The 25,300-nt window shown below is 33.3% G+C and overlaps 3 protein-coding genes across 6 annotated transcripts in view; 2 read left to right on the plus strand and 1 right to left on the minus strand.

Annotated features, from left to right (window-relative positions):
- si:ch211-278p9.3 overlaps positions 1-11,595 on the minus strand; it is a 44,857-nt gene extending 33,262 nt beyond the window's left edge. For all 3 annotated transcript variants that reach the window (XR_012393219.1, XM_073928129.1, XM_073928128.1), the window contains exons 1-2: positions 11,528-11,595; positions 5,995-6,119 (exon numbers count right to left, since the gene is read on the minus strand). The gene's annotated coding sequence lies outside the window, so the exon portion shown is untranslated. The remainder of the gene's footprint in view (positions 1-5,994; positions 6,120-11,527) is intronic.
- klhl10b.2 (kelch-like family member 10b, tandem duplicate 2) lies at positions 586-9,915 on the plus strand. Its single transcript, XM_073928144.1, has 8 exons — positions 586-1,771; positions 3,411-3,903; positions 4,428-4,844; positions 5,656-5,853; positions 5,972-6,121; positions 7,289-7,405; positions 7,840-7,931; positions 8,605-9,915. Exons 1-8 carry the CDS (start codon positions 1,626-1,628, stop codon positions 8,735-8,737), a joined length of 1,746 nt encoding a protein of 581 aa, XP_073784245.1. The 5' UTR covers positions 586-1,625; the 3' UTR covers positions 8,738-9,915.
- A 51-nt stretch (positions 11,596-11,646) lies between the features above and the next one.
- The window catches only part of shprh (SNF2 histone linker PHD RING helicase), a 55,938-nt gene continuing 42,284 nt past the window's right edge, over positions 11,647-25,300 (plus strand). For both annotated transcript variants that reach the window (XM_003200310.7, XM_009292830.5), the window contains exons 1-5: positions 11,647-11,771; positions 16,337-16,909; positions 17,169-17,298; positions 20,039-20,257; positions 20,348-20,426. In XM_003200310.7, coding sequence (XP_003200358.1) covers positions 16,346-16,909; positions 17,169-17,298; positions 20,039-20,257; positions 20,348-20,426 — 992 coding nt within the window. In that variant the 5' untranslated portion in view covers positions 11,647-11,771; positions 16,337-16,345. The remainder of the gene's footprint in view (positions 11,772-16,336; positions 16,910-17,168; positions 17,299-20,038; positions 20,258-20,347; positions 20,427-25,300) is intronic.

Consider the following 25,300-nt stretch of genomic DNA (forward strand, 5'->3'; position numbering starts at 1 on the left):
TCTACTTTCCTGTAGACTTCAGTTGCAACCAATTTCAAACACACCTGCCTGTAATTATCAAGCACTGTTCAGGCCCAAATTAATTAGTTCAGGTGTGTTTGATCAGGGTTGGAGCTGAAATCTGCAGGAAGGTAGATCTTTAGGAACAGGGTTGGTCAACCCTGCTCTAAAACATGTGAGGAGTGTGAAACAAACAAACAAACAAACAAACAAACAAACACACAAAACAACAACAACAACTTCCTAATCTGCAAAAAAAAAAAAAAGTACTAATACTTTCCTTCTTAGACTTTACAGACCTGAAACTTGCCTATAGCACTTATTCATTGTTGCTCTTATAGTTGTGTAAGTTGCTTCCTTGTCCTCATTTGTAAGTCGCTTTGGATAAAAGCGTCTGCTAAATGACTAAATTTAAATGTAAACAACAACAACAACGACAACAACAACAAAATGTTACATTCAGTAATAATTCACAAATCAGTGCATAGCAGTTAAGGGGCAACACTAAAACACTGATAGACACACAAACACAAAGCACAAAAAAGCAGGCAATTACTGGATACATATTATTGCCATTAATTATTACAACAAAACCATCTCAAACTAAAAATCTGAGGGTTCTTCCCCTTTCATCCACAAGTATGAATCACAAATAAGGATTTCAAGGGCCCAGTTAAAAAAAACATTATCAGAATGAAAAATTACTTGGCTAAATTACTACAATCACTAAAACCCCATAATTAGTATTTTGTTTTTGCATTGTGATTGTTTTATTATCAAAGGATTATTGCTGTAAACATGTCTGAGAAGATTATTTGATGTAGCGTAGAAATTCTAACAATGAATAGCATTAGCACTTAGCAGTAGTTTATTCGACCCAAATAAACAATAGTGTGAACAATTACTATTAGCTACTACAAACAACAACTTTGTAAACTTTTCAACGTAGCTCCCCTCTGAGTTTATAAACACCAATATCTGCATAAATATTATGGTGACGTTCTCACTTGACCCAGCAAACTTATAAAACATCAAAATGATATTAAATATCCACTTACAAACAATTATTAAAATGAAATAACATTTGGTATGGCATTTAGTTATTAAATATATCCTAAATTAATATATAAAACTGAATTTATTTTACAAAATTTTAAACTTGCTGACTCACTACTACATACTATATAATCTGTATGACCCAACTATATAATTACCCCAACATGTTGATCCAAGTACTTTACTATGGTTCAAAAGCACTATGCTATGTACTACAAATATTACAAATAGTACTATAAATACGACTATAGTGTTTTTTTTCATATGGGCAATGGTCACTTAGGCATATGGGAAATGGTCAATATGGGCATATGGTCGAAACATATTGGCAATGGGAAAAAAAGAAACATTTTTAAACTTTAATTGTTGGTGAAAACTTCTACATCTGTGTGGATTATTGATGAGAATTTTGAAAATAAACAACTGCATATCCTGAGTCTGCAACAATGATGTCACATTTAGATTCCAGAATTAGAACATTTAGACCTCTGGAGTCTGTGAGATTATTCGATCCGAGTTTTTGGTGAAAAGACTGCAAACATTTACTAAAGAGAAATATCTCAGTGAAAATGGAGAACTTTAACAGTCCCACAGCTTTAAACGTGTTTGATGAAGCACGTTTACTGGGCGAACACACTGACCTGATCATCAGGGCGAATGGCACTGAATTTCAAGTGCACAAGATCATCATGTGTGCCTGCAGCCCTTATTTTAGGTGAGTTGAAACACTTGAACTGCTACTGTGGACAAATGACTTATATTACTTATAAAAAATTACAATTACTGTACATTTCCACTACTAGTGTTACGATACTGGAAAAATGTGTCATATGCAATATTGTTGTTGAGTAACGTTAACGATATTTCTTCTGATATATAAATGATTTCCATGTAAAAATGCTGTTTCTATCAGCTGTTTTCATAAAATCATTTATTTATTTAAAGATATTAAAACAAACAGGTAAAAGATATTTTTCAGATCTAATTAGTTCTAATTCAGACAAAAAAAAAACGTTAAAATGCAAACATTTCGTCTTTGAAACACTATGAATGATTGAAAACCTCAGCAGATATTCTGACTCTGACAGGCTGTTGTCATTTTCTCTCTCGTCACTGTGTTTTTACAAATTTAAGGGGATTGAACATTAAACAATTAAGTTGTCCCAAAACAAATCTCATTTATTGAGTTGTTTCAGCTCATTTTAAATAAATACGCTAAAAAGATTTCTGCAAACAATTTATGTTGAATTAAAACAAACAAATTAAATCTAAAAATGTTCAACTTAGTTTTTTTTAATTCAGCTAAAATAAATTGTTTACAATCTCTTGACGTACAAAAAAAAGTAAATCCAAGGAATCTTCATCTTTGAATCTTTTATTTTCAGTGATGAAAATGCAGCAAAATTAAGTGTTTGATGTTTAGTGAACTGATAAACTGTAATAAATACTGTAGTAAACCTCAATTTCTGACAAAACTGCAGTGTATTGTAGTATACCCTACACAATAGTTGCAGAACTAATTTACAGTTTATTTTATTGTTGTTGTTTTACCATAGTAACTACTATCATTACCACACTGTAAAAAATGCTGGGTTCCATCCCTTTATGCACTGAATACAATGACATTTGCTGCTTGCTTGAACTACTTAAAAGACTTAAAACGACACAAATCTTAAAGATTGTTTGTGATACCTCAATTGTTTGAGTTCAGTCCAATAAAGTAATAATAATTTAGTAAACTTAATCGATTTGTGTTCAGACAACATGAAGGAATTGTGTGGAACCCAAACCTTTTTTACAGTGTCAACATAAATCAATTAAGTTCATGTAATTATTTTTGCAAATTAAAGTAGATTGAACATAAAACAATTAAGTTATCTCAACAAAAACTCAAGAATTAGCTCATTTTACATAAGTAGCTTGAACAAGCAACAAAAATGATTTTAGTGTATAAAAAAATCTCAAACACTATAATATTTACTAGACAAAATAGACCAATGGTGATGTCACTATTATTAGCCCATGAACACTTCCTGCACTGTAAAAAATAATATGATCAACTAGTCTAGACAGCATATGTTTTATAGTTTATTGTAACTTATTTAAACTAAGTTAAAAATTAAAAATATAAAACAGGAAAAATGTTAGAACCATCGTTATTGTTTACATCCCTCAAAATGGTCTACAGTATTTCCTCCTGTGGGAATGTGGGGATTTTGTTGCTTTATTAGCACCGGAATTATATAATGCAGCTCTACAAGACAAAATGAAAATGTAAACACAGAAATGCTCATGACTAATGCTTATATTTCATATCCTTCTTCTCCCTTATTGACTTATAATTGTGTTCACAGGGTACTGTTCTCCTCCAAATGGACCAGCACAGCTGAACATACCTACGACATCCCAGAAATGTCTCCAGACATCTTATATCTCATTATTCAGTACGCATACACAAGATCTGCGCTCATTACAGCAGAGAACGTGTTGAAGCTGTTAGTGACAGCTGATCAGCTCTTAATCTCGGGTCTCGTCGCTGCCTGCTGTCAGTTTCTGGACACACACTTAGGTCCAGAGAACTGCATTGGCATCCACATGATTACCAAGGACTTTCACTCCTGCTCAAAGCTCCACCATAAAGCGAAGCGGTTCATACTGCAGCACTTTGAGAACGTGCTGCAAGTGTCTGAGGAGTTCCTGGAGCTCCCGCTGGAGGAGCTGGAGGAGATCATTGATGATAACAAACTCAACGTGAGACATGAGGAGGTGGTTTTTGAGGCCATCCTTCACTGGATTGATCATGAACCAGAAAGCAGGAGGAAACACATTGCGACTCTTTTGCCAAAGGTAGGACAGAAAGTTTATCTATAATTCTACTCCATTCAATTCAAGTTTATTTGTCTAGCGCTTTTTTCAATAATTACTGTTTCAAAGCAGCTTTACAAAAGGTGCACATTAATGCTGTAAAAATACCAATCTGGTTTTACCTTTTAATTAAGTTTTACTTACACTTAAAAACTGATTCATTGGATTTACTAAAGTGTTGCTAAAAGCGGTTTCAAACTATTCACATGGGCTGAATTTAAACAAACAAATTCAATTTAGTAATGTTCAACTTCAATTGTTTGTTTAAATTCAGCCCACACAAATTATTTGCAACCTTAAAAAATGATAAACCCAATGAATCATTTTTTCAGTGCACTTTTTATCAAGTGCTTATACATCTCATGTAAATGTTTATTACTTTAAAACAAGACAGTATTACTGAGTAAGCAAAAGATGCACTACAACAGGCACTTTGAACACTTTATAACATCCATGCAACAATTGTCTGAGGTAAAAATCTGAATATACCCTATGCTATGCTTCAGGTTCGACTGGGACTGATGACGTTACAATACTTCATGGATAATGTAAAGCACAACCCGCTGGTGATGGAGAATGAAGCCTGCAAGCCTGTGATCCTCAGTGCTATGAAGGCCTTATTCGACTTTCAGTTTGATGGACCAATAAGCTCAGAGCTCCTACATCGACTGACCCGCCCTCGTCTGCCTTCTGCAATCCTATTGGCCATCGGAGGATGGAGCAATGGGCCAACTAATGAGATTGAAGCGTTTGATATGAGGGCAGAGCAGTGGGTCAATGTGAATGAAGTGGATGAGCGGTCCACAGCATATCTTGGCACTGCAGTTCTGGAGGAGTTTGTTTACTGCATTGGTGGTTATGACAGTGTGGAGTATTTCAACAACGTCAGAAAATTCAACCTCATCACGCAGACTTGGCATGAGGTGAGTAATGCTGTATGCCAGATGGTAAAATAGTTTTTAATTAAATACACTGAAATAAATGGTTCACTGTATTTACAATTTGTTTAAGGTAAGTGGTTACAAACCAATTTATATGGGCTGAATTTAAACAAAACAAATTAAGTTGAACATTACAAAATTTATCTTGTTTGTTTAAACTCAACACATTTAAATTGTTTGTAACCAGTTACCTTAATTCAATTAATCATTGTTTTAGTGTACAGGAATTACAATGCTTTGTTCCATTATTTCATCTTCATTTACAAGTAGCAGAGTATTTACAGCTACTGTTTATTTCTGTACATTCGCATCTCGTCCCTTTGTCTAAAAATACTATACTATAATATAATTTTAAATAATATAATATAATATAATATAATATAATATAATATAATATAATATAATATAATATAATATAATATAATATAATATAATATAATAGATATTTTAGTATCATGTATTTGTTTGTTAATATTTTGAATTTAGCAATTTTTTAATTTACTGTTTATTTAGAAATATTTGTATATTCTGTGAGTTATTGTCAGGTTAGTTCCTGTAGTCTGTATAGTTTTATTCATTTAATTATTTCATGTAAAAGATTGTATATAAACCAATACTATAATATAATAATATTTGATTTTACACAAAAATAGCATAGAATTACCATCATGACTGTGTATAATCACTTACAATCAAAATGGCATGTTAACACCATTGCACTTTTTGCATCTAAAATGAATTGAGATGCTTCTTTACTGTGTGCATAATCACTGATGTTTCTGCTGTGTTTTAGGTGGCTCCCATGTATGAGCGGAGATGCTATGTCAGTGTTGCTGTCCTGGATGGACTCATTTATGCCATCGGTGGCTTTGATGGACTTGAACGGCTGAATTCAGCTGAATGTTATAATCCAGACACCAACCAGTGGACACTCACAGCACAGATGAACGAACGCAGGAGTGACGCTAGCGCCAGCTCACTGCAGGGCAAGGTAAGTTCAGATGGGAAAATCTGGTCATAACTTACATTTTGACTCTACTCTCCTGCAGTGTCTTGCCTTTAGTCTTGTCCATCATGCATGTGTTTATTTGTGTGTGTGTGTTTGTCAGGTTTACATCTGTGGTGGTTTTACCGGGACAGAGTGTCTCTTCTCAGCCGAATGCTTCAACCCTCAGACAAACCAGTGGACGCTCATTGCTCCGATGAGAAGCCGCCGCAGTGGTCTTGGTGTGATCGCATACGATGGTCTGGTTTATGCTGTGAGTATGAAGCAAACACATCAGTGTTATTGTAGCATTGCTTAGTAGTATTTTTAAATAGTTATTTCACATATTTTCTGTTTACATTTTGAATGGAGCTAACTAGCTGTGTGTTTAGTTTTTTTGTTCTTTTAATTGGTTCTTTTTAATTTCATTACAATATGTCTGTTTACAATTAATGCACCAAGTTAAACTAAATTAAGTATTTTAAATGCATCTAAACTGAAAAAAATTAACTTTGAACCAACTTTAAAAAAGTTACAGTTTGTTACAGCTAAAATTTTTAGGCTCTCAAAAGTATAATTTTACTTTGGTTCGAACTTTAAAATTTAATCGAAATAAAAAGTTTAAAAAAATTGTGGTCAACAACAAAAAATACATTCACCCAAAGTAAAAATATTGTTTATTATAAAGACACTAATTAGTTTTATTAGTTGTAGCCGTTTACTTTGGTAAACCATAGATTTTTATTATTTATTATTATTTTATCTTTTTTATAAAATTATAAGTATAATTTTGCTTTAGACCATCTTAAAAAAAAATACAGTAATTTGTTTTTAGGTTGGTCTAAAGCAAAATTATATATTTTTTTACAGCTAAATTGTTAAACAAGTTAAGAAAGGCTTGCAGGCTTCATTTTTCATCACCAGCATGTTGTGCTTTACATTATTCATAAAGTGTTGTAACGTCACCAGTAACAGTCAAACCTGAAGCATAATATTGGGTAAATTGAGATTTTTAACCTCGTAAACCATATTATTTTTTTCTTAATACAATATAAAACTGAACTTTAAATTAAAGACACAATAGTTCTACTTTTTTCAGTGTATCTTAAATAAACCTCTTTTAGTGTCTCTTAATTTTAGTGCATCACGTTACACAATGTTATCACTTTAAACATTAATAAACATTTAAACATCATTTTCTATGTATTTTTTTTATTTTTGCACATGAGAACATCAAACTTAACTGAATGATGTATTTTAAAATGTTCATCAATTTTTAGTTTTTGTATTATTTATGTGTTAACTAAATGATTAACTATTAAATATGGCTTTATAGTTGGTATTCATTCTTAATTTTAGTTTGAGTAATTTTTACATCATATCTGTACTTATTCTATGTAAAAACACAAAATAAATGTTTAAAAAAATGTCTTTTTTAAAGGTTGGTGGTTTTGATGGTGCCAGTCGCTTGCGGACTGCAGAGGCCTACAATCCACTGACTAACATCTGGAGGGATGTTGCATCTATGCACAAAACACGCAGTAACTTTGGCATTGAGGTGAGATGTAGACAGATAATACTTGCATCAGCTGAAACCACCGATCATTACGATGATCATTTTGTGATGATGAATGTGACAAATTTTTATTTGTTCCATATTGACAATAAGTGGAAAACTGAACCTCACTGGCTCTTAATGGAAATGTTTGCCCTGCATATCAAAAATGTTTCAAAGAAGTCAAAATCCCAAAAGGTGTTAAAATAATATAACAATTTCAGAAAAAGTTTTAAATAATATAAGAATAAAGTTAAGAACATAAGCTAACATGATTTTAATATTTATGGGGAACGTTTTATGTAAGTTGGGTGGTTTTCCAAATAAATATTGCCAAATGTACTGGAGTTTTGAAAACATCCCGCTTTGAGGTTTCGCTATAAATGTACATCCTGAAGCTGAACATATTTAATATTTATTTAATTTGAATGTTGCAGGTGGTTGATGATCAGTTGTTTGCAGTCGGAGGATTCGACGGATCGGGCACCATCTCTGATGTGGACTGTTACGATGTGGAGATGGATGAATGGTAACATCTCATCTTGCATGGATATATTTTTGGCAATAATCAAAAGTACATGTGGGTTAAAATGATCATTAGCATATTAAGTAAAGATCATGTTACATGAACAGATTTTATAAATATCCTACTGTAAATATAATTCACTTTAAATTCAAATGAGATTGTGCTCATTACAAAAGAGAGGGCCGAGCTACAAATGTCTATTTGTCAGCATAGTGGCAAATTCAAAAACAAGACTAACATCCTATACTAATGAGAGAGGGATTGTCACTAAAATGCATCTGCATATTCAGTTTTCATGAATTGTATTATAAAAATGTTATTAATAAATTTTTACAATTAGAAGCTGGTTATATTTACCGACTGATGCCACACAACTGTTAAGAACTTTCAGAACGTCACTTAGGCAACTTTAAAAGCAATTTTCTCAGTATTTTGATCTTTTTGAACTCTCAGATTCCAGATTTATTATAAATTTTAATTTTAGAAAGCTTACTTATTCAGTTTGTTGGTGACGTTTACATCTTAATTAGCAAAATGTACACTTTTGTAGTCCAGGGTCACATTTTACACTGCATGAGCTAATGCTTGCAAATGGAAAAAAAGTGAAAGAAGTTTAATATGCATTTCAGTGGCAGTGCATTCACAGCATCTGTTTCTGTCTCTGTTTTCTGCACAGGTATTCGGTAAACAAGGCGTCGATCTCTCGCAGTGCTCTGAGCTGTTGTGTAGCGACAGGATTGCCGAACATCATACAATACGTGGCCCAGCGAGACGCAGTCCAGATACAAGATGAGTCTGACAATGAATGAACTGATTCAGGCAGATCTGACTGTCTCAATGCATGTGGACTGGAAAACCTCAATGCACCTCAATAAATGCATAAAAAAAGAGCCTGTGTATTCCTATTTATTAAAGGTAACATTCACCCAAAAATGAAAATTATGTCGTCAAGTACCCTCCCTTTACTTCATCCAAACTGGTTTGACTCTCTGTAAAACACTGTAAAACCGAAGAGTCAATTTTATCAAATGAAATGAGTGTAGTCAACTCAAAATTTACTGAAAGTTAATTCTACTAATTTGAAAAGAGTTCTGAACTATTAAATAATTAATAATTAAACACTTCATTAATTCAACTTAAATGGAGTTAGTTCACAGTACTCATTTAGATTTTTTTTTTTTGAGCTCAAATGGTTTATAGTAATCAGTTTCCTCAAATGGTTTGAGTTGGCTTAACTTATTGAGTTTACAGTACTCAGCTGGTTTGAGTTCTCTTCAGTTATTGGGTTTTGCTGTGCTTAAATTGTTTTGTTCACTCAAATGGATTAAGTTCACAGTACTCAATAGAATTAGTTTTTGAACTCAAATGGTTTGTTGCAATCGGTTTGATCAAATAGTTTGAAATATCTTAATTTATTGGGTTTTACAGTGAGTGTTCTTCCTGCTGTGGAAGTCAGTGGTTACTGGTTTTCAGCTCTCTTCAAAATATGTTATTTTGTGTTCATCAAAAAAACAAAAACACTTTACAAGCACTTGAGCGAGAGTAAAGTGTGAGTAAATGGTCATTCAAAGGGATTCATTTTAGATATGACTACATATTGAGATTTCTGTTTACTAAGTTATGGGTTTATTTATTGTTTTAATATGGTTATTCCCGTTATTGATTTTTTTTTTTTTAAATTAAAGAATCATTGGAATGATCTAAAACTCAATGACTATGTTGACATTTGGTATGCAAACACAAAAATGACGCCATACGTAATGAATGGGAAATATGCAAAAATATAAACATTAATGAAATATTTAGTTTACAAAAATGGAAACCCACCATGATGTTGAAAAAAATTGCACAGTGAAGAGGCGACACTCTAAAACAGGGGTGACCAGCCCTGTTCCTGGAGATCTAATTTCTTGGGCCCGGTTTTCCAAAAGTAATCCACTAGGATTTTGGATAACAGATTGGATTAAATCTTGAAAATGGGTTTTTCAAAAAAAAAAAAAAAAAATTACATAATTGGATTAGATCATGTAATCCAATCTTGGGTTTGATCCTGATCAAACCTTTAGTTTGGGTTTTTCAGACCTTTTTTGTATGATTTGGATCACTTTGATCCAAAAAAAAAATCTGGATTAAACTGATCCCATCAGAAGGGTTGATTCAGTCTGGATTTCATGCCAAAAATGTAATGAAAACTTTAAAAATGTATTAAATAATACTTTATTCGGATCATGCAGTATCTTACAAGATAACAGATTTATTCATAAGGTTTTAATTGTATTTGTTCATCCATCAGTCTACAGTGATTAGGTAGGATTTAACATACAGTAAAGTAGAAAGAGTTTGGCCTCATAAAATTATCCCCCAAACAGCCACGAATTCACTAAGTCACTAATTGATATATATATATATATATATATATATATATATATATATATATATATATATATATATATATACATATATATATATATATATATATATATATATATATATATATATATATATATATATATATATATATATATATATATTTATTCAAATATAGCCTAAATACCTGAAATTCTTGTTACATTGTGATTGTCAAAGTATTTTAATATTTCATCAAATGATTGTTGTAAACATGTCTGACAAGATTATTTGATGAATATTAGATTGAATACAATAAATAGCATTAGCACTTTCATTTAATTCAAGTTTACTTTTTGTTTGTTTATATATTGTTTGTCCTTTTCGTCATTATCAGCATGAAAAAATACTTAGCTAAGTTACTACAATCACTATAACCCTATAATAAGTATTTTGTTTCGACATTGTGATTGTTAAATTATTTTATTACCATCAAATGATTATTGCTATTAACTTGTTTAAGATTATTTGATAGAGAGTAAAAACTCTTACAATAAACAGCATTAGCAATTAGCATTAGTTTATTCGACCCACATAAACATTATCAGTATGAACAATTACCATTAGCTAATACAAACACCAAGTTTGTAAACTTTTCAACAAGGCTCCCCTGTGAGTTTATAAATTTTAATATCTGCATAAATATAATGGCAAAGATAATTTGTATTTTGTTTTTGCATTGTAAATGTCAAAGTATTTAATATATCATAAAATGATTGTTGTAAACATGTCTGACAGAATATTTGATGTAGATTAGAAGTTTGAAGTTTTAGTTCAATGTTTGTTTTTTATTTATTATCACCAGCTTATTACATTACTTTTCGTCATTATCAGTATGAAAAATTACTTAGCTGACAAACTACAATCATTGAAACACCATAATTAGTATTTTAATTAGCAAAATTATCATCAAATGATTATTGCTGTAAACATATCTGGGAAGATTATTTTAATGTAGAGTAGAAACTCTTGCAATGAATAGCATTAGCAATTAGCAGTAGTTTATTCGACCCTAATAAACATTATCTGTATGAACAATTACTATTAGCTACTACAAACACTATCTTTGTAAACTTTTCAACGTGGCTCCCCTCTGACTTTATAAACATCAATATCTGCATAAATATTATGGTGACGGTCTCACTTGACCAAGCAAATTTATAAAACATCAAAAAGACTAAATATCCACTTACATTTATGAGAAACACGTCGAAAACTGTCGAATGTGTTGGCTGCAAACGGACGTTTAGCGACATCTAGTGTTTTTTAAAAACTAACGTGCCTTGGCTTTGTTTTGGTTCAGACTGACGTCGCTTCCGGTATTTTAAATATGGCGGATAAACGCATGAAAATGTCCTGCACGATTTGAAGCTTATAAAAGTTATTTTATGGCACTTGTTTGCTGCTGACAAGAACGAGTTCAAAAGGCGAACAAAGGTACAGTTCGACTGCTCATGATACGGTTTATTGATATCCTGCACAGTTTGACTGACTGAATGAAATATGTATCATATCGATGCTGTGTTGTGTTTCATCTCTTACAATACGTGAAACAATTGTCAGTTGTCTTCTTGACAAAAATTATGAGGAATGTATATTTACTAAGTAAATAGTTTAGTGCCGTAATGTAAATCGTTTACCACAACCCACATGAAATAATCTATTATAATTTAAAGTAATCACTATGGTGTTCTTGAACCGTACTATAGTAAAGTACTCACATTAATCTGCTGTGGTAATTCTAGAGTTGCGGTCATAATACAACAACTATAGTAATGTAAATAGATTATCTAATACTGTATTTCGTTTTCGACAACTATAGGGTATATCACTACAGTATACATCACTGTTTATTGTAGTATAAACTAAAGTACAGTACTTGTGGAATGATTTAAGTTCATGTTGCTTTTCTAAGATTAATATAAGTGGTAATTTGCACCTTAAGGATGTTATTTGTCATTCTGAAAACCAAAACAAGTCGTTAGAAGCCACTGTGACTTCTTTATAGAGGTAAAGTTGGTTTTATATTCGGCTATTCAGACTTTCTCTTTAATAAATTAATTTCAGAAAAGTAATGTTTACTAATTCTAAATAGGGAATTCATATTAGCAGCAAATGACTATCAAAGTACAACAATGTTCACAGTGAATTAGATACTGTTAATGTTGTTTAGAAGTCATACTTGCATGCTAATTCCATTCGAATATTCAAAGTAACATGGTAAACAATATGGAGACTGCTAAATGAACGAATGTGCGAATATAAAACCAACTGTACCTCTATGACTTCTTATACTTTCAATTCAGTTCACCTTTATTTGTATAGCGCTTTTACAATGTAGATTTTTGTCAAAGCAGCTTCACATAAAAAAATCATAGTAAATTGAAACAGTGTAGTTCAGTATAGTGTAGTATACTTTCTGGGAAATTTTAACAGCGGTTCCTTAAAAAAATCTTATTTTTACAGACTGCTTATGTAAAATAGAACATTTAATTAAATCACTTAGATTAATTGCTAATAAAAATTGTGCTTTCTTATTGGGTAAGTGTGATGAGATCTTTCATGCTACTTGCATTTTTTATCTTTTTTTAATTTCTTTTAATTATTTTTTTTTCCTTTTTTAGTTTTGCTCTTTATCCTGTCAATCTAATGTGAATATTGTGTGAAAGAACTGTTTCTTTTACTGTATTATGAATTGTATTATACAGTTTCTTGAAATTAATAATAAAAAGTACAGTACTTATTATAATTTATCAGTTCACTATAGGTGAAATTACAGTATGCTGCAGCATTCATTAACATAGTGTTGTAAATAGTTTAATATGCAGTTATTATAAAGTATTATACGCTTTTTAGTATGCTTCAAAACACTAAAGTATTTACTACAAATTACTAGTATTTTTTCTTGTGGAAATTGTTCATGTATTTCACTGAATACAATTAAAGCTACAAAGTCTTTTGTTTTGAAGAAGAAATAATTTTTTAAAGAAGACTTGTTTCAACATCTGTACTTTTGTGTATGTGTCTCAAATGTTTATATATTTTATAACAAATGTGTGCAAGTCTGCTAGCTACATACCTGTAAGTGTGTGGGTGTGTTTGTGTGTTTGTGTGTTTGTGTGTGTGTGTGTGTGTGTGTGTGTGTTACATTTCGTCTCTCATTTATGTAGAATCAGCCCTAATGGGGTAGTTCACCCAATAGGGTATATGCCGAGCTAGTGCTGTTCCCATGCTGATACACTTCCGGTGACCTGTTATTGTGAACTTTTTTTCATTTTATACGGTTCCTTTTACAGCATCGATGTTGTAATGTCATTAAAATACATTCAGTTAAATAAACTTTAGCATTTATTTGGTTGGTCAAGCGTAAAACGAGACAAAAAGCTGTTTACTCGCACGCGCCCATCAGAATCGGCAGGCTAACGCAGAAGCTCCATTGAATATACTGGGGTAAAATAAATGCTCATATTATAAAGACATGGCGGGGGAAATTTAATTTAATGCAGTGCTTCTTGTACAATCTGAGACCCACTTTAAATCGGATATCACTCAGCTAGTGGAGATCGCTGATTTAAAAAAAAAAACAGACCTTAAACGCACCGGATTTTGCATTGACATTCAATTCGCCAGAAGCGCTTAAACCAGGTTACTTGCAAATTAAAAGTCCTATTAGCATGCTTCGGCATATACCCCATAGATAGGGTGAGGAGCTCTGTCACCCGGGAGGAGCTTGGAGTAGAGCCACTGCTCCTCCACATTGAGGGAAATCTGCTGAGGTGGCTCGGGCATCCCTCTCGGATGCCTAACTAGGGAGGTGTTTCAGGCATGTCCCACCGGGAGGAAGCCTCATGGAATACCTAGGACACGCTGGAGGCACTATGTCTCTCGGCTGGCCTAAGAATGCCTTGGAATACCCTCAGAGATGCTAGAGGAAGTGTATGGGGAGAGGTCACTCAGAGTCCCCGTTCCTACTCCCCAAGCACACACACAACACAGGAGTTGTCAAAAGGGGTAAAAGATTTATTAAACAAATATATCAGTATCAGAACCAGGGAACAAAAAGGCCAAAACAAGGTACGCTACCTAATATTAAATTTCTTACCTAAACGGAAATTAAAGTTCCGTAAATAAAACATACAATTCTACCCTCCATAACCATCCATTAAACATGACAAAACGGGACAAAAGAAAAAGGGCCTTCCCTTTGATCATTCAGCAGTAAGTAAACATTTAGCCACAGCTAACGCAGAAAACCGTCATAGTACCGTATTTAACAGAGTATCTAACCAGATGACTTTGGAAAAAGCTTTCAGACAGAAAGATATCACTGCCACACAGAGAACTTGGAGCAATCAGCTTACACATACACAACAGTGAGGGGAAACGGGAATAGAACTTGGGAAGAGAACGGGAAGAGAACAGCATGCTTTTATACAGCTGCACCTGATCTCCGCTCATGTGGAGAGAGAGAAAGAGACAGATAATAGAGGATACAACACACACAGACACAATACACACTGGCATTGTCAAAATAATGTTACTCAATGTGTAACATGAAGTAACGAGAGCCTTGACAAATATGCATTTAACTAATATATATATATATATATATATATATATATATATATATATATATATATATATATATATTAGGGATGTAACGGTATCAGAATTTCACGGTACGGTAATACCTCGGTATGAATGTCACAGTACGGTATTTATTGTATCATTTACAGGAAAATGACACAGGCTTCTGCATCTTGCTTATATACACTATGAACAGCAGCTACGCTAATTATTCTCTTTATTCTCTATTTTTCTCTATTCTGGTATCTCTGGGCATTTACAATGTCCCCTGCAACAGAAAAAAAACCCTCTCATTTGGGACTGAGGTTTCTGGGACAAGAGAGATATGACTTGGCCCAGGTTGACAGCAGTGGGTAACGTTGTGCATTGTCTTTCCCCCACTTGAGAGGACAAACCATGAGTAAGATAGAGGTCTCATGTCTGCATCAATCTGAACAGTGTGCTGACAACACCGCTATTCAGTATGCGCGCGACAACACAGCTGATAAGAACTCGCGCGACAACACGGCTGATAAGAACTCGCGCGACAACACAGCTATTAAGTACGCGCGCGACAACACAGCTGATAAGAACTCGCACGACAACACTGCTGATAAGAACTCGCGCGACAACACCGCTATTCAGTACGCGCGCGACAACACAGCTGATAAGAACTCGCACGACAACACCGCTATTCAGTACGCGCACGGCGACAACACCCGCTTTAGTGTTTTCCAGCTCTTTTTCATCCCCGCTTCTAGCAGCACACTCCATTTCCGCATTACTGGATCTGTAGCGACAACAGACCGCAAGGGATGATGGTCAAGCATGGGCTGATGGGAATTGTAGTTTAAGCTACCTCCCGTTCGCTTCATTCGCCTGAGCAAATTTTCTCAGAAGACCTATAGTTTTACCGAGTCATGCGACTTCGGTAATATCGAAAAAAATTAATATTGCGGTATGACGGTATTTACAATACCGTTACATCCCTAATATATATATATATATATATATATATATATATATATATATATATATATATATATATATATATATATATATATATATATATATATATATAAAGTAAACACACACATTTTGAGTGAAGAATGAGAGCACACACGCATCCAACAAACACAGTGAGAATACACCCAAAGCAGTGGGCAGCTATTGCTTCTAACTCCCTAAATTAGGGCATTAAATCAGGGGCACTTCATCTGGGTATCAAAGAAAGATTGAGTGTATTTCTTTCATCTTCAATTTCTACCAGTACTGGGATTTGAACCTGCAACCTTTTGATTACAAGTCCAGCTTTCTAACCATTAGTAAATAATGACAGAATTTACATATTTGGACGAACTATCCCTTTACTTCAAAATGATAGCTAAATAGTGTGCGTCTTACTAATGAAGCTTTGTTTCATTGTATCTCCTCAGGCTTCCACCATGAGCAGCAGGAGGAAACGTGCGCCGCCAGTGCGCGTGGATGAGGACGCCAAGAGGAGACTGGACTGGAATATGCATGAAGACCGCAAGAATGAAGGAGCTTGTGAAGACATTCTGGAGTCCGTCCCAGCACCGTCTGACAGCTGTCTGCCTGTACCAGTGCTTGAGCAAGGTTTTATATCTTCTGCAGGCACAGAAGAAGAACCATCAGAAGAGCGTCCAAGCTGCTCCACACAGGATTCTCCTCCAGACACCATTGAACTGAATGTAATGCCAATTTCTGTTCTGGATCAAGGGTGGAACGCACTGATCGGAGAGTTTAACTTGCATCCAAAGATTCCTATTGAGGTTGCAGATGGTTCATTCTGCCTGCAGCAAACAGGAGACACACTGAGCATGACTCTGAACACTCTTGAGATGGAGGATGGGAGGGGTAGAAGTGATCCGCTCTGTTCGGTGCCTGTCGCATGTTCACTTGGTGGACTGTTGTTGGAGGATCTGGATTGGCTGCAGAAGAGGAAGGTCATTAAATTGTGTCATGCATCAGGAGGTGTGCCGGTGAAGGTGTGTATTTTTAGATCATCAGAATTAAGCAGCTTTGTTACTTTGTTATTAAAAGAAGATAATTTGAAGAATGTTGGACACTAGTAACCATTGATTTTCATAGTAATAACCTTTTTTGTGTTCAAGAAAAGACCGTGAGTCAAATGGATCATGTAAAGGAAAAATATATGATGGCAGAATTTACTTTTTTGGGTGAACTATCCCTTTAACAAATCCCTATTTTCTCTTATTTCTTTGTTTTTTTTTTTTTTTGGAACAGCTGAAAGTTTTTCTTATTGAATCAGGATTGGGCAGACCGGAATTCCTCAGTGAAGGAAACGGACGGATTAAAAAAGCCAGTCAGCTTCTGCAGAAATTAATGGAATTGTTTTACGACTTCATCATCCCTGGTAATCTTTGATTGATAACTATTTGCATGCATATTTTAATTTTAACATACCGTTAGTTGTGGTCACATCAAAATAATATTATTAATTATTTTGTAAAACAATCAATGAACACAATTACAGTAATACACTTGTATCTGGAGGAGGAGCTGCTCTTGGATTAATAAAATGCTTGGAGAAATCTAAAAAATATTAATAGTACTGTAATATGTTTATTGACTTAATCAAAATATGATTTTCTTTGATTGTTTTGTTATTGTTAATTTGCTGATTTAAATGTCTAATTATTGATTTAATTTAACTTTTTTTTTCTCGAAGCAGATTTTTACTTTAATAATAAATGTAAGTTAAATCAATAATTAAAGATTTAAATGAACAAATTAATAATAACTAAAAGTAAAGCAAACCAAATTTTGTCTTGTATGCTTAGGAAGTAAAAAATGCTTGGAGAAAAACAAATAAAAATGTTAAATCAAAAATTAAAGATTTTAATGAACAAATTAATAATAATAAGGAAATTAAAGCAAATCATATTTTGCCTTACGTTTATAAAGTAAAACATTTTTTTTCTTGAAGCAAAAATAAAGTAAAACATTTGCTTCAAGAAAAACAAAGTTTAATCAATAAGTAAAGATTTAAATGAACAAATGAATAATAACAAAGAAATTAAAGCAAATCATATTTTGCCTTATATATTTATAAAGGATTTTTTTTAGAGAAAAACAAAAAAGTTTAATCAAGAATTAAAGATTTAAATGAACAAATTAATAATAACAAAGAAATTAAAGCAAATAATATTTTAAGTAAAAGTATACCTTAAAATATATTTTAAATATATTTTAAAGTATACTCAAGCATATTTCAAGATTAAGTACAGTTGCAATCAGAATTATTCAACCCCCTGAATTATTAGCCCCCCTGTTTTTTTCCCCAATTTCTGTTTAATGAAGAGAAGATTTTCAACACATTTCTCAACATAATAGTTTTAATAACTCATTTTTTAATAACTGATTTATTTTATCTTTGTCATGATGACATTAAATAATATTTGACTAGATATTTTTCAAGACACCTTTAGACAGCGTAATGTGACATTTAAATGCTTAACTAGGTTAATTAGTTTAACTAGGCAGGTTAGGGTAATTAGGCAAGTTATTGTTTAACGATGGTTTGTTCTGTAGACTATCGAAGGGGCTAATAATTTTGACCTTAAAATGTTATTTTTTTTATTAAAAACTGCTTTTATTCTTGCTGAAATAAAACAAATAAGACTTTCTCCAGAAGAAAAAAAATTATCAGACATACTGTGAAAATTTCCTTGCTCTGTTAAACATCATTTGGGAAATCTATTTTTTTTTTAAAATTCAAAGGGGGTTGAATAATTCTGATTGCAACTGTAAATATAAACATTATAGTACTATTAACTTCAAACATTAGAATTATTATTAAACAAGTTTCTCATTAATAATATCTAAAATATTAGAAAATAGCATTATTTCACACAATGTAGGTCTTTAATTTCATATACATTTTCAAATAATATTTTAGACACATTTTTCATCAGTTATTTGATTATGTATGCTAGAAGATATATAGATCATTTTTGATAAGGGTCTGTTGTCTAAAGCATCAAAAACATACAAATGATGTAACTTTGCACTGTTTGTTTGCAATAATTATGTTGCTGTTGTGGCAATTTGGAAAATTCATCACTGAGTAAGAGACAAACATGTCCAATTATATTTAAAGATGATTTTATTCTCTTGCAAGAGAGTCAGACAGTCATACAGAAACACAGTTCACTGCTGAGTGTGGCAAGGATGGAGGGCTTTCTCCTGCTTATATCAGTTCTTCAAGGTTACATTGAACACAAGAAAAAGAAATTACATAAAATACATCATATACAGCGTATCCGCGGGGTCTTAAAAGCCTGTTGCGTATGTATTAAATATAACTGACATCTTAATAAAATGTTTGGTCCCACTTTATATTAAATGGCCTCAACTAATATGTACTTACATAGGAATTACTGTGTACTTATGCTTGATTAAATACATGTATGTAATTACATCTGTAATTAACTTTTGTAATTACATTTGTAAATACATTGTTGACCATCCCTTACACCTTAACCTACCCTTAAACCTACCCATACCACCAAACCTGCCCATAACCCAACCTCTATCCCAACTCAAAAGCACCACAATTGTTCTCACATACATTATAAACACAGTAAGTACATTGTATTTTATTTTTTGATGTAAGTACATAGTAGTTAATGACACTTAATATAAAGTGGGACCAAATGTTTTATTCATTTCAAGTAGTCATTGTACATAATTATTTTCTAGGGTTCAAAATTTATACAGATTTTACATTTTTACATTTTCTCCTTATACTTCTGTCGGAATGGGTTCGAAGTTGGCATTGAATTTCATTTGAAATGATATTAAAAAGGTCTTGAATTTCATTTGGAGGATCCCGGGGGTATCCTGAAATATGTCATGTTAAGAACCTGGAACCACATCTTGAGTTAGAAACACAATATTTCATAAGAATCATGGGTTTAGTAACAATTAATATTTTCTCCACAGTTGCTAAGACCAAAGCAGAATACTAAAATGTATGATTCTTTTTTATAAACTTATGCAACATTTGATTCAAATTCAGTGCATCATCCTCAACTTCAAATGATCATCTAGCACGATTGACTTGTGATTTCTGATGGTCTGCTCAATTTCAGAGGTGATGGAGAATGAAGAGGAGGCGTGTGACACTGATCTGGAGCGTCAGAACGTGGAGGAGCTGTACGATCACGTCAGACACCTCCACCAGACCGAAGCAGCCGAGCAGAGCTTCCACGTCCAGCACCCGGCTCTCATCCCCATCCTGAGACCCTACCAGAGTCAGGCCGTCAACTGGATGCTAAGGAGGGAGAAATACAAAAGCAGCAGCTCTCCAGGTCCAGATCAAATCTTTATCTTTATCTTTATACTTTTGCTGTATGGAAAGAGTTCAGTGCTGATCTACAATGTTTGTATTCCATGTGCAGAGCAAAGGTTGCATTTTCTTTGGAGGGAAATGGTCACGATTTGCGGGAAAAAACTCTTTTACAATCCCTACACTGGATGGTAGGACTCTATTTTTTTATTTTAAGGAGAATGTAGTTAAACTAGTTGAAACAGATGTGCATCAAACAACAATTTAATAATTAGGGCTGCACAATATATAGTTTCAGCACTGATATTGCAATCTGTTTATCCGCAATAAACACATTTTAGGATCTCAAATCAAATTAAATCACTTTTATTGTCACTTCATCAGCAGCACGTGTGCTATGATGAGTGAAAAGTTTAGGTGCTGGCTCCAGACCATACAAAATACAGATTAATACAAATGCAAATACAACGACAGTGCAACATACAGACAGTGCAAATAAAATGACAGTGCAAAATACAGACAGTGCAAAATACAACAGCGTACTTCCAAAAAAACAGGACAATGTAAATGTGTCCACATAGTTGTAGGCAGTATTGTTTCAAGTATGGATTGGTTAAAGTGCAGTGCATGCTACATATTGATGGTCTGCAGTGAGGGTATGGAAGAGTCTGTGTGAGGTGTGTTAAGTGTTCATCAGCCTGATAGTTTGAGGGAAGAAATTTTGCGTGATCGGATGCTGCTGAACCGTCTGCCTGACGGTAGCAGAGAGCAATGTCGAATCGAGATTATAGTTAGAGATTTTATCGAAAACACTGTAACCTTGTGAAGTCATTGCAAAGTTTAATCATAAAGTTACTGAAAGGTTTGGCTCAAAATATTATAATGATTGTGATTTTAAAAAAGATTAATTGTGATTATGTATTTATTCGATGAAAGCTATACAGTGTTATTTTATATTTGATTATTCAGATTGTGTACCTGAATATTGCTATGCTCCCAGACAATCATAAAGCATGGTTTATTTCACTTGCATCCTTGCTCAATACTGTATTTATCGATACTTCAGATTGGTTTATCATAGGCGGTTCATTCCGCTGTGGCGATCCCTGATAGTCAGAGACTAAGCCAAAAGAAAGTGAATGAATTAATGTAATATTTTATGCAGATGCTGTCCTTTACATAATCATCAGTGTAAAATTATGAATTCTTTCCAAATAGAGTTATTCTAGTCATCTGGGGCCTCATGTACGAAGACTTACGTTGAATTCCTACTTAAGCATTGTGTACGGACAAAGCTGTAAAAGTGCGTACGCAGTTAAAAATTCAGATGTTTAAAAACTGCGTATGTGGAATCCCACGCATATTATCTTTGTACATCTAAATTAACGTGAAACCGAGTGCGCGTGCACAAAACGCAAAACCCCTCCCTGCCTTCTCCCCCATGAAAATGGTAATGACTTCACTTTGGCAAAACCAAATGAAAAAGCAATGGCATAAGCAAGCAGGAATAGAAACTTTGAACAGAATGTGAATTAGAGGTGCTCCTTTCGGAGGTAGACCAGAGAAAAACAGTGTTATTTGCAAGTTTGTCCTCCGGAATTAATAACAAAAGAAAAAAAAATAGAGTGGGAGAGTTTAGCTGACGTGGTTAACGCAGTGGGGTCTGAACATTGCACTGTGAGTGATTTAAAAAAGAAATGGTCCGATGTAAAGGTGTAAAATTTGGTAGTGTCTATTTAGACTAAGTGCAAATAGCAAACCCTGTTTTTAATATGCTAGTTGACAGATTCCCGCCCATCACTGCTTGATTGACAGAGGCAACATAACTAAAGAGAGCGGAAAATAGCAGCGTGAGTGGCGTAGCTCGTAAAGCGCATGGCAACATGTTTTGACACGATCAAGCATGAACCCGGTTCGAATCCAGTCTGATGAATTCATTCTTCTTTCCGCCTCTACATATCAGTATTTGCCTACTCTTCATCACAAGGAAGACAAGTAGGAATCATTAATAAGTGTGTGTATTATGTTAAACGCATTTGAGCATCACATATTATTTGCACATTTATTGAATGGAAATGTTTCCAATTCACATATGCAAATTCGTCTTCAGATGGCACCTTTAGAGCAATGTGCATGCAGTCGATCGCTCCGATTACATTGGGAAAACTGGCAATTGCTGAAAATTGCGCTTTAATTTTTGGCTGTTCAACTGCATGTTATGGAAACCTTATATACCTGCTAGACATGCGGATGATCCCGTCCCATAAAGCTGCCATTGCACGGCTCGTAGATACTTTTGTAGTGTGCAATTTAACACAATTGCCTCTAAGAGTCGCCAAAGGAAATAAAACAAACACACAAAAGAAATACATGTGCGCCATACATGAAGTTGTCGTGGACCAACGCACATTCTCACGTTCATTTCATTGTTAGTAAATCCAAACATGAGCGTGAAATCTGGCGTACGCAATGTTTTTGCGTGTACGCAGCTTTAATACATGAGGCCCCTGGTGAAATAACACTCAATATCGCGAAAAAATTAAATATTGCAATGTCATTTGTTTCCAATATTGTGCAGCCCTATTAATAAAATACAAACATCATTTTCTTACATCTGGTCACTTAATGCGTTTTTTTTCTTATTACACTGTAAAAAATCTCTGTTAATTAACAGTTTCTGTATTCTGTGATTCACAAGTGTTTTCTGTTTATGGTTGTGAATTGCATTATGGGATGTTGCACTCTGTTCTGTCGACTTTTGATGTTGAAAATTCAACTCTACAGTTTAACAAAGTGACTTTTACTGACACTTTAGTAGTTTTAAATAATGTATAAAAAATTCTATAGAGAAACAAGTCTGTAAAATAACAGAAAATGTGCTGGCAGTTTATTGCAAAGTTTTGAAGTGTAATATACAACACCAACCCAGACAATATATCACTTTAAACTATTAAAAATGTTCATAAAAGTCACCTTTTTTCCACTTTTAAACTTTAAAAGTTGTCAAAGAAAGATCAAAGTCCCATAATGCAATTCAAAAGCATAATTAAACAAAAGCAAAAATAAAAACATGAATCACAAAATATAGAAAACTGCCAATTTATGGATATTTTTTACAGTGTGCAATGCATAGCTTTCTGATTTGTGAAAATGGTTCCATTTACATTTGCCCACATAAATGTGTCTCTGCTAAATGGATATAAATCTGATCATTAGGTCATGTGCTATATGCAAATTTAACTAGGTCATATGTAGGCCCACACAGAATCTGCACATGTCTTGTGAGGAATGAGATGCTGTGTTTTTCCTGATGGTCACATGACCCTCACGCATCTTTAAGCAAAAATTATTTAAACATTACAGCATTCATACAATGATTTATTGCTTTTCCCCTTTTCACAATATATACTATGCATAAAGACTTTACAAATATACATTGCACAATACAAATAAAAAGATTTTAATAAGATTTTCAGCAAGTAAACACCCTTAATGTGTTCATGCCTTTATTAAGATTTTCATAGTGATGTTTATATTCACCATTTCATTTGGGTGAATATAAACTTATATATTTATAAATGTAAGAGGCAAATAAGTTCCATCTCTGAACTTTTAATAATAAACCTATATAAAATGCTGCGCTTTCCACCTCAAGTCGCAAAGACTTCTGGGACTACCAGAGCGAGTTTGGTACTGAAGTCTGCATCCATGCATCCTCGATGTCAAGAACACATCCGGGAGCTTTCACGTGTCCTTCGTTCTTGCAGTCTTGAGTATTGGAACTGAACTTTGGCAGTTGATGATGTTACAAGAGAACAGGAGGATGGAAGATCGCTGAAGAACGCATATTGACAAACAGCCCTTGATTAGTAGGATCAGCTGTGTTTGATTGGGGTTAGAGCAAACCTGTGCAGAGCTGCGGCCCTCCAGGAATCCAGTCTGAGACCAATGAACTAGGTTAAGCATCAGATGCACCACATTTTTATAAAATGTTATTTTTTACATAAACATAAGCTATTTACAGTGGAAGTCAAAATTATTAGTCCTAATGTGAAATGTTAATTCTTTTAAAAACAGTTCAAGTGTTGTAGTTTTTTCAACACACGTTAAAACATAATCATTTAAAAAACTTAATTTCTACAATTTTTTGTCTTTGCCATGGTGAAGGTGCATACTTTTTTTTCTATTTAAGTAAATTTAAAAAAAGTTATAGTGCATACTATTTAAATACTATTTAAGATACTAGTATTCAACTTAAAGTGCAATTTAAAGACTTTAACCAGGTTAATATGTTATGGATAATTAGGAAAGTTATTAGATAACAGTGGTTTGTTCTGTAGACAATCAAATAAAATAATTTCTAAAATGGGATAATAATACGAACCCTAAAAATTGCTTTTAAAAATGTCAAAAAACAATTAAAAAATTAAGCCAAACAAACAGAATTAAGATTTTCTCTTAAAAGAAAAAATATAGGAAATACTGTGAAAATTTCCTTGCTCTGTTAAACATCACTTGGGAAAAATTTGATAAAGAAAACTTCACTGGAGGACTAATTATTTTGACTTCCACTTTATCTTACTCGGCATACACATGGTTTTATGTAGGCTATAGGAGGCTTTGTGCTTCATTTGTTTTTCGCACAAAACAAACTCTGCAATTACTGTCAGTGTAGGCTAAAACATCTGTTTTTGTCATACAGTTACGTGCAAGACATTATTGAAAACTGTAAATGCTTTACATTAACTTATAGAAGCTACTCTGCCAGAACAAAACACTCTGCCTTTCTAAATGATCAAAACACTATATATTTCTGTTATTTTTTCCTCATCATTCACGGAGATACGCTACACTTATGCGTGATGTGTGTCTGTTGATAAAAGCTGCCATTTGAAATGAATTTACCATTTAATGACTGGTCAAAAATAGAAAGAAATGGAAAAAATATAATTAAAGCAAAAAAACATATCATCTGTGGTGTTGCTGTTTCATATTAGCAATCTTATATCTGACTGTGCCATATTTCTGTGATTATTTTAAAACTTTAGTCGCCTATGGGAGAAAT

The sequence above is a fragment of the Danio rerio genome, chromosome 17, assembly GCF_049306965.1.
Source record: "Danio rerio strain Tuebingen ecotype United States chromosome 17, GRCz12tu, whole genome shotgun sequence".
Taxonomy (NCBI): Eukaryota; Metazoa; Chordata; class Actinopteri; order Cypriniformes; family Danionidae; genus Danio; species Danio rerio.